Here is a 10768-nt window from a genome sequence, read left to right as displayed (position 1 = left end):
ACTTGAAAGCCCATAAAAATAATTTTTAATTTATAAAAATATAAAAATGTGTATGAAAATCTAAAAATCATTCCTTTGATTGTATGTACCCAGAATTAACTTGAATGATTACTTCGTTTAATAGCAGGAATTTGAAAATGCATTTGGATCCGAAAATATCCGATCCAAAAGATCCGGCTTTGAAAATCAATGATCCAATCCGAATTAGAAAAAAATCCTGGATCCGTCCATCCTTAATTATTTTATTCCATTCAATTCTTAAATTTTAATGACAGCAATGCTACAGATAAATCAATATCCCTACTGTTAGATGGAATAAGAATCGATGGAATCGGAATCGAGAACCGGGAATCAATTTGAAGGAATCGGAATTGGTATTGAAAAAAAGTGGAATCGACTCATCCCAAACTAAAACCAATGTATTCACAGAGAAAAATAATCTTCCAATGCTGTTCCTTAAAATTTCATCAAAAATATTTTATTTTTATTAAAAAAATCAAAAAATGCTCTAAAAAATTATTGCAAACAAAAACAATTGTTCATATTCTCCCATCATTTTGAATGCCTTGCTGCATACAGCCTTCCTTTCCCATTTGGGGAGTGATAAGCTCGAGCGTATTTCAGCAACAGAGCACTCACACCAGCTTTGTTGGGAGCCAGCCTCCTACAAGATGAATCAAATAAACTCTATTTCAAAAACCTGAGTTGTCCAAAGAATTTCACACAAAAATAAAAAGCAAATTAATAAGCACTGCAGCTGAACGTATCAAGAAAACAAAATAAGACATTCTATAATTCAAAATTAACATTATTATAAAATATATTGAGTGATACTTGCACTAGATATTTAATGACCAAAATCTAATTGAATGGCACATCATCATGCACGACCCATCAATTCAGGCATTCTAGTAATGGTCAAGATTATGAGGCTATCTCCTGAGCATTTAATAGATCATTAAAGGTCATACACACAACAGAAGATCAAAGCAAATGTCTTGAAGATCTATCCTTCACGGAGATTAAATTCTAATTAAAAGAGTATAAATACAATATGATATAATGGCATGCAATATTGATATCTAAATGTAATTAGCACCCACGGTTTGAACTCCTACAGATGGTGAGCTTGTTTTTTTTTACTTTTTAGTGCATTTTATACTGTTTTGGGAAAACTGTGTTTATTTCAATCTTTTTCTCTTATTTTTGTTTTACACTACTAAGAGGTGAATCAAGTAATTGATTAAATCACATCTTCTAAAGAAATTTCTACCGAAAAATTATAACCAATGCCATCTATTAAGAAATATAAAACTTTTTTCACAAAGAAAATTAGTTAATTAATCAGAGCACAAGGAACGAAATTTTAAACGTTTGATTATTGAATATTGTATTGTCATCAGAAGCAAGTAAGTGTCCAAAATTCCGAGCAATACAAAAATGGGAAGTACGCTAAAAATTATTTACAAGATTCAATTGGTGAAACAGATAAACAGATGAGAAAGCATGTAAAATGAGACAAAAGGCGGGTTCCCCAATAACAACAAAAATATACACAGGTTTTCACTGCTGCACACTTACTCAATAAACGGTGTAATAGCCTCCAAGGTCCATGTCTCCTTTACATGAAAGAGCAATTCAAACCTCTTGCCAGGGTCGTCGGGAAGTTCCGACTCTGGGAAATATTGTGCTACAGGAGGGCTCTCATTTTCATTGACTAATGCCAAACCATTCAAGTGCTGTATACTTGTTTTCATGCCTGGAGCACAACAAAGATATCATAATTGCTGGGGGAATTAAAAAAAATGACATTTTCCAAAACTTAACAATATAACAATGTGATTCTTAATCAACCTTCATCAGATAAATTCTTCAAAAAAACTAATAATTTATCCAAGTAATTCTAAGTGAGGATTGTCCACTATGGCGGATCGGAAAAATCGATTTTTTTCAAATACATCTGGCCCAATGAAAAAAAGGTGTGGGACTGATCAAAAATAAGGCCTGAAAAATTTGAGACCTCTAGGTGAACCCCTGACCCTCGCTCAAATGCAATTTAGTGGGGAGGGTCAAAATTCAAAAAAATTAATATTTCATGGTCATTTCTTGTAGATTTTGCTGATTTAATGCCCTTAAAGACAAAAATTTCATTCGTTTTGACGTATCTGCCACCATTAAGCATCATAATGCCAAATTTGAGTCTGTGTCTGCAAAAAAAATATTCCAACACCCACGTAGTGTCGCAGATACAAGAGCGGCAGGCCACTCCCATCCCCTCCCTGCTTGCTTCTCCCCCTCCAACGCCTCGAATACAGCAAAGTTCATCCCACATGTGCCGATAGGAGGGCATTCATCATTGATAATATAAATCGGAAGATGGTGAATAATAGCGACATAACCATGATTAACAAAGTAAAATATGTACGTAGAAAATGTATCATATTTGGAGTTATTCTTTTTTAAATTTGGTGCACATTCCTAATCTTGAAATCTTACAAGGGTAAAACACTAATTGCAGAAAGTATTGGTTGTCACCAAAGAACGCATTATGTGGCTCATACTATCAGAGTGTTTCAAAAATTGGGGACCAGGAAGGCAGGCAGCCTGAAAAGTAGGAAGCTGGGGAGGAGAGGGGGAGAGGCTCTTGGAAAGAAACCACTGCCCATTCTTCAGATGTAACTTGAAACTTTAATTCCATAATCATTAAAACATGTATAATGCTGATGACTCCAAGAGAACAACACTAAGAAGAATGCATGTATACTTTTAAATACACGCGTGATCGACTTTTCCTTTCACGACACTCTGTTTCATAGCAAAATTTACGTTTTATATATTCTAACTTTAAAGTATTTGTCAATTCTTAATTTAATTTAAGGTTTGCAATAAATGCAATAAAGTACAACTAATAATATAAGTTTCCATTATGTATAATCAGCGTAAGTTTTATAATAGTTAAAGAACAGGTGGTATCACTGTGGCCTTACATCGTTAAATCTTCGAGATTGTGAATGGAAGCTTCAGACACAGGGAACTCCGATCGTCTGTCACTAGCTGGTTGAGGGAAAGACTCCACAAATAAGGTAGAGGTAAGTCATTGGAATTCAAGGAGGGGAATGACATAGTAGGGTGAGGGGTGAAGAGTTGGAGGGAGAGAGAATTGTGATACGACAAGTGGAGTACTTCTCACTCCAAACTGCATTCTTATGCCTCAGCACCCACTTCCCCTTGATTGCCAAGGAGTAGGTATTCCTCCACCATACTACCTATATAAGTCTTGATCTCCAGGTATGGCTGGTTCGGAGGCAGATTCGGAGGCTGATTTTGGAGAGCAGATTTCGGAGAGCAGAGTTCGGAGACAAGAGTTCCGAGACTTAGAGTCTCCGAGCCTTTGAGTCGAAGGGCCTTTGCGCGAAAATCTTTTGAGCGAAAATCTTTTGCACGAAAAGTCCTTAGCGAAAGAAGTTCTGTGGATAAGTTCGGAAGAATTTCTGGGGGAGTACCAGAAATTTTGGGGGGGTACACTAAAAAATGCCACAGCACTCTCCAGAGTATTGTTTAAATAGAAAATAGTAATTACATACAAACCTTCAGGAACACTTTGCTGCCATGCTTCTAGGAATTCTTCCAAATTGAATTTTCCAGCAGGCTTCAGCAAAACCTTTGCAAGGAATCTGCAGACCTTGTGCTCCTTCAGTTTGAATAGTTGGTCCCCTGCGAAATATAGATAAGTATTCACTATCTTCAAATGGGAAAGATAGCTAAACATGGCAAATTTAATGTACTAAATTAGGTATTACACAAGAAATGAATGTCCCACAGTGTTATAAAGATTCAATTAATTCTAAATGAAACAAATGATAGCTCTCAACACCCAGAACTCTTACTCTAACTCATCTGATCAAATATAAAACAAGCACATAATAAAAACACTGAAATTAAATTTCACACAAAATATTTTCCATAAAATACTGAATGGCAGCACACACAGCAAGCAACCTTGCAATGCCTAGTGGCATGCAACTCTAGAAACAACACAGGAGCAAGTAAAACCCCAAAAATTATCTAGGGAAAGACTCCATTGGGAGAATCACGCAATACTCTTGATGACAAGTCACAGAAAAAATAAGAGTGAAAAGGGATAGCTATGGATAAGTAATGAAAAACAAAATTTCTAGCCAATGAAGCACAAGAGCGAAGTATTTCATGCAGGCCAAAGACACATGTATGCAACGGCAGTCCAGGCCTTTCCATACAATTTCTTGATTTTGATATTGTAGTTGAAACAGATCATATGATTCATCTGGCCTTACAAATGTAAAGTCCTAATCACAGTCCAGAGCGACCCTCACCTTCCTACTCGATTTACAGGGCAGCCTGTCAGATCTATTATCCTACCCTATCACAACATGTGATTCCAGTAAATCTATAATTTTTACAGTTATTTCTGAAGGAATATCAGGTTAGTTACAAATTTGAAAGCACCACTCACTGTATATGATTTTGAAGTTTTGAATGGTTTATTATGGGTGATCATGAGGTTACTAATAACGCGGCTATAATTACCATATGCTAGAGAAAATTTACAATGAGAATTCATGGGATCCCAGAATTAGACAAAAGTGGTAACATGAAATTTTTGCAGAAAAAAAATAAGTTGCTCAGAAAGATGACAAAAAACTGTGATGATCTTAAAATACAGCAACCCCAAAGCTGTTGTCACCGAAACAAAAACACTGTGTACCTTTATCTGAATATGTTCCTGTAGCCTCAGAATAGTAACCAAAGCACTGCTCTAAAATGTCTGAGGGCACCAACGTTGACAGCGATTCCAAGGTTTCATTTTTGGGAACTTCATCAAAAGGCCAGGAATTTTCTTCCACCAAGTTCAAAATATATGTCAATACACGAAAATGATAGTCAAATTCAAGTAACCGCCAATAACCTAAAAATATAAATTTCATTTATAAAGACAAAAATTTATACACCTATAAATTAGATAATATCCGATGAATTCCAAAATCATACAATTACCATTAATATTGTATGCTTCAATCTCAGCCAAGGCACTGGCTAGCTCCTTATTGCTACACTGTACAATATCCAACAAATCTTCTAATGAGTACATGGTTCCCGACACCTCATTCTCATGTTCCTTGCCTCTATATACACTACTTTCAAGAAGGCGAGCAATCTTATTTACTCTCGGCTGACATCTTCTAAGTTCAAAATAATTGTGAATAACAGAAATGACCTGAAAGTCACAAAATGGATTTCAGATAATAATTAACAAATGAGGAATGCTGAAAATGAATTTTATATATGTAATTTAAATAAATTACCTTCACGGTACAAATGCTACCTAGGCAATAATTTAAAGATATCAATGCACAGAATGGCAAATGAATATGTACATACATGTAACATTTATGTTAACAGTTCATATGTTAAAAAAATACTGACTGTCCCAAAAGGCAAAACACTACACCACTAAATTTCAACCAAACTGCATCTCCTTGAGTGTGCAATTAAATTTTAATGGCAAAATATCCTATGGAAAGAGGGAAAAACATGCATATCATTATTACAAATAATGCAGTGGGTATAGCTCTCCTCCTGCATAGAATAATTGAAGTAGCCCTTAAGAATTAGAAAAGAACATAGACTGCCCTCAAACATTCATCATGCCACAAAAATAGGCATAATCGGCGGTAAATCTTGCTCACTTATTCTCCTAACTCCTTAAGATAATATAAAAAAATTAGCTTTGTGTTACCTGATAGGAGTTATTAAAATAATATAATTAATTTTATGCCCACCAAAGGAAGTCCTAATGAGGTACATGTTAGCTTTCTGAAATTACATTTTGATGTTATTGGAGGCCATTAAATTAACATAGTAAATACATCCTTGGAAACAGGGATAGTCTCTTGTAAATGGAAAAAGTACACGGTAATCCCAACTAAAAAAGTACCAGAGACTAAGAATATGCAGGAATTTTGTCCAATAGATGAGTTACGTGCAATAAGTAAGATTCGAGGAAAAAATAGTGTATAATCAATAGATTGCATTTATTGTAAACCATATATTTTCATGGAATATCAATCTGATTTTAGAACAGGCAGCGGTGAAAGTGATCTTCAGTATGTGCTACACGAATGGGAGGAAAGAATAGAATGTGGTGAAATGGTTGGTGTGGTGTTTTTATACTGTAAAGAGCTTTCGAGACATTGCATGGGAACAAATGAATTACGAAGCTGGAATTACATGGTTTGGGTGGTGTTGCTATTAAATGGCTGGAAGACTATCTCAAAGAGGATTTTAAAATATGAAAAGGTAATCTCAGCTAAAAGAGATGTTAAGCGTGGAGAACCTGAAGGAAGTTTATTGGGTCCTTAGCTGTTTATAATGCTCATACATGATATAGGAAACACTGAGGAAATGCAAGTATCATTTATTTACAGCTGATACTGTGGTTCAGGGGCACACCTGGGAATTAAGGCTACGGCCGGGGTTTTAGGCACAACTAATACTGGAGGGTCTGGGTGGTATGAAGTACCCACCAGGGTAATGGGGAAGAGCGGGGGCCCACCCAGAAAAAAATTTAAGATAAATAATTCAAAATGGAGAGTTTTACAGCTTTCTGAGGGATATTTTCTTGATATTTACACTATTATACAAGTAATATTAATCCAATTAAGTAAAATGGATTAAAATTAAAGTATTTTATAATGACAATAATAATAGACAGAGTTTACAGAGCTTTGAATCAAAATTATAGATTACACTAAAATTTCCATAGGTATTATTTATTTAAGATCACATATTTTTTTTTAATATCTCTGAGCTCTGGGAGGGATTTATCCCCCAAAACCCTTCCTCCATGCGCCACTGCTGTGATTTATTATTCGGATTCTGAGGTAAACTCCTTTACAGGTAGCTAAAATGGGGATCGGTTCCTTTAAAAAATGGTATCATGCAAACAAACAATCATCCAGCCTATACATCAGCCGGATAAATAACTATTATAATAAAAGACTAACACAATCAATACGTTAACTCACCGTTTTCTCTTCAATAATTCTTTCTTCCAACGAGTTAGGAACGTCGTCAGGGAATATCAATTCGGGTATAAGAAGCATCGAGTTCGATGTCTCTGCGCCTCTTATTTCATACGTGGCATCATCAGTGCACAGAACAGCCTCATCATCTTCTAAACCTCTAATCACAAGGGATTTACCTTCTTGCACACATTCCAAGAGTTCTTTGTTTAATTCTAATATTTTAAAGTCAGACTCCTCATCATCCTCGACAAAGAAGAGAGCCTGACTAACGGGCTTGAGATCCTTTTCGTCAAGCTTGGCAAGGGCAATAACTGAGGATACGTCTTCCAACTCCCTTCGTCTGAAATATAAATAGAACTCCAGTTAAAAATTGATTATTTACACATATATATTCAAATTAAGGAAAACTCACAATTGGCTGTCAATATTGTCCCTACCACTTTCGCCTTTTCGTTCATTGACAGCCCATTCTAGAGATTTAAACATTAGAAGATGGCCTTTTTCAAATATAAGTTATCGAATACGAATGCAGTCGTGATAATTAAATGATAAACTTCACAAATGTAATAGTAGTGGTACTTAGTTTACCTTCCCTCTCTGCTTACTTCCATTTCTTCATCCATATCCATGATTCTTCGGTCGACATGAACAAAATTTTTAATAGTTTTGAAATTACTATAAAATAACCTTTGAATACATGTCCATTGTAAGCAACTTTGAGTTACAACAGCACTTAGATTGAATATCTCTCGATGTTTTCGGCCTCCATTCACACAATTCGCACTATTTGCCGCCTAAATTCACTTTTGGCATTATGGGTACAAATGAGCAATGAAAAACAGAGAACTACCGTGGTGGATTTTGAATCAAATGAATCGCTCATTCTGAATCAATAAATTTCACGTACAGTTACCGGATAAAGCATTGGGCATAAAAATTGGATCAAAGTGATACAATGATTACTTTTAATTTTAACATGGTAAATAAAATTTATTCCTCATTTTCGCGTAGAAGTGTAACATCTATTCCATCTTTTAGGACCACAGCATGGCGATGTCTTTATTTCACAGTAAAGCGCTTTGCGGTATCCTACCCTCACAACATGAGGGTAGTATACCCAGTAGAAGGTAAAGTACGAGACGTAGTAGTGGATATATTCTTCTAGCTCTGGTCATTATCATGTGAAACTCATCTCCACCTTAACTTAGCCCTTATATCTACCCTCAGATTTCATTAAATTAAACTCGAAGATGTTGAAGAACAGAGGAGAACCCAGGTACCATAAATCCTCCCCCTAAATTTAGTTGAAACGATACACTGAATATTTGCTTTTAATATGGAATTTTACCAAATTTATTCCTACTGGTTCTTTTTATTTACTTAAATAAAATCGTACTGGTTACATTTCTGTTGACAATAAATTATCTTCCCACAATCTTTGATTTTTAAATCGATATGTTCATCTTGTAGGCTATTTGGTCAACATAAAAGGCTCTAGGCCAAGTAGGTAACATATCAAGCATTATAAGAGGGTGTTACTGGGGATATTACCCCCTCCCCCATTGCTTCAAAGACTTTTTTTTTAATTGCACATAACAATTTTTAAAAATTAAAATTTGAAATATTTTAATTTTAATAAAATTACAGAAGTACACCTACCCATGTAGCATAAATACATCTTGGATACATCACTGAGACACCTCGAATATCACATGTGATATGCCTCTGAGATATTTTTCAGACCTACCTCAGCCATTACTGCGAGACCTCCGAGACTTCTCCATGCAAGATGTCACTATGTCCAAAAATAATGGTCTCTGAGATATCTCATGAGACATCTCAGAAAAGTCTATGGCGTGTCTCATGGGCGGATCCAGGATTTCTTTCTGGGAGGGGCACAAGCACGGCCGTATCCAGGATTTTGTTCAAGGGGGGGCACAAGGATACCTCGTTATACAAAACGAACGAAATGAGAATGGGACCATATTAAAAATCTAGCATATTTTTAAGGGTCTGGGGGGGGGGGGCACGTGCCCCCGTGCCCCCCCCCCCCCTGGATCCGCCTATGGCTTGTCTCATGAAGCATAAGAAATGCATCTGAGACCTCACGAAGACTTTCCTAAGAACTGGCGAAACTTCAAGTAGTTTCTAGTTCAAGGCAATGACTCTTATTGTATATATCTAGTGCAATTAGCAAAAAAACACCTGAATATCGAAAGAAAAGGGAGACAGCTATGGATGGATAGATGAAGTCCTTATACACATGTGAACTAAAAAAGGAAAGGCAACTCTTCTGGCAAATGTCTAGAAAAGCGATTTAAAGCTACAAACTTGTGTTTTAAATATCTACTAGATGTCTAGAATGTCTACTCTATGGAAGTATGGCTATTGCTTAGTCGATGGAGCAACAGTGTAAATAGCAAAATATCACAGCTTAAAATAGGAAACTCAATTAATTTAATCAGTATTAGCCCCCCCCCCCGTGCTGGAAACTGCCTTAGTGTACTATTCTGACATTAAGCGTGCGTCAAGCCAGTTACTATTGCCTAGTCTTTAGGTATTATTTAACATAGTGCATCGAACAGTGTCAACCACAGCGTTGGTGAAACCGTCAACGGCGCCGCCTGGCGCCATGGACTCCGATTCGCCGCAATCACCGGACCCGGACACTGTCTGGGAATTCGAGTCAACGCGAGACGGACATCCTGCCAAGCAGCCTGCAGAGACAACATCAACTCCGCCAGCAGAGAGCCACCAGCCGGACAACCCCGTTCCTGCGCAGGTGAGTCATGGCATAATCCCCACTCCCTCCCCAGTGGTCCCAAACAGTGCATTCCCTCTAGTACAGATTTCTATTCCGGAAGACAAGCTTCAGGATCCCAAAGTGCACGCAATACCTGGCCTAGAACCGCTAACTCCTTCAGAGATTGTCGCTGAAGAACCATTCCACCATCCACGGAAGCGTTCACGTGTAGTCACGCCGCCGCCGACGCCATTGGTCTCCACTGCCAACAGATACTCCATCCTAGATAATACTTCAAGTGAAATTGGACCTCTTAAGGACCTTCATGTAGTAATCTCCGTCCCTTCAACGTCAACTGCCGCTTATCGGCCTGCAGTGTCTGAAGTGATCAACTTTGCCTAGGAAAGCATCACTAAAATGAGAAATTTTGAGGCCACTTCACAGTTGGTATTGACGATTCATTAATGAGTCTGGTATTCGAATCTCTCTTTACAGGAATTCGTGATAAAAATTCAAGCCCCCCAAAAAAAGTCTTTGTCTATGATACTTACCTTACATGAAAAAAGTACATTCAAAAGTTTCTAGACTACATGTGGATAAAATAAAAGAAAGTAAAGGAGCATTAACAATAAAGGTAAAATCCTCAATCTTTTAAATAAAAGTTGCCACAAGACAACAATGTTTATTCACATTACTTAAGTTTACACAATATACATGAAAATATAATGATCATGGTTGACATACTGGCCCATACAGCTTCAACCACAAGTTAAATATGTTGCTTAATATACACCAAGAAATGCTGCAGGCAGCAAACTCAGATGACTCAAATGAAGGTGAAAATATCATACAATTCGGAATGTAAGTCAATCCTAATTCAAAGAACCTCAGGAGAAAAAGATGTCCTTAAAAAAAACCAAAACACTTCAAGCAACTTTTACTGTGTTGGGCTGACTAGTAG

The 10768-nt window shown here is 36.7% G+C and overlaps 1 protein-coding gene across 1 annotated transcript; it reads right to left on the bottom strand.

Moving 5' to 3' along the window:
- Positions 1-460: 460 nt before the first annotated feature.
- On the bottom strand, positions 461-7877 carry LOC124155091 (sister chromatid cohesion protein DCC1). Its single transcript, XM_046528828.1, has 7 exons — positions 7653-7877; positions 7065-7404; positions 5035-5254; positions 4745-4945; positions 3589-3714; positions 1582-1759; positions 461-664 (listed from the first exon to the last, which is right to left on the bottom strand). Exons 1-7 carry the CDS (start codon positions 7691-7693, stop codon positions 553-555), a joined length of 1218 nt encoding a protein of 405 aa, XP_046384784.1. The 5' UTR covers positions 7694-7877; the 3' UTR covers positions 461-552.
- Positions 7878-10768: the final 2891 nt, after the last annotated feature.

This window comes from Ischnura elegans, chromosome 3 (genome assembly GCF_921293095.1).
Source record: "Ischnura elegans chromosome 3, ioIscEleg1.1, whole genome shotgun sequence".
Classification (NCBI taxonomy): domain Eukaryota; kingdom Metazoa; phylum Arthropoda; class Insecta; order Odonata; family Coenagrionidae; genus Ischnura; species Ischnura elegans.
Note: the sequence above shows the minus strand (reverse complement) of the source record. Positions and strands in the feature narration are given on the sequence as shown.

Excerpts from the sequence above, each read along its gene's own strand:
- LOC124155091 (XM_046528828.1), bottom strand. The coding sequence starts at position 7,693 with ATGGATATGGATGAAGAAATGGAAGTAAGCAGAGAGGGAAG. Across the intron at positions 5,255-7,064 it reads GAATTATTGAAGAGAAAACG|GTCATTTCTGTTATTCACAA; the intron begins GTGAGTTAACGT and ends TGTGACTTTCAG. Across the intron at positions 4,946-5,034 it reads TGAAGCATACAATATTAATG|GTTATTGGCGGTTACTTGAA; the intron begins GTAATTGTATGA and ends TTATATTTTTAG.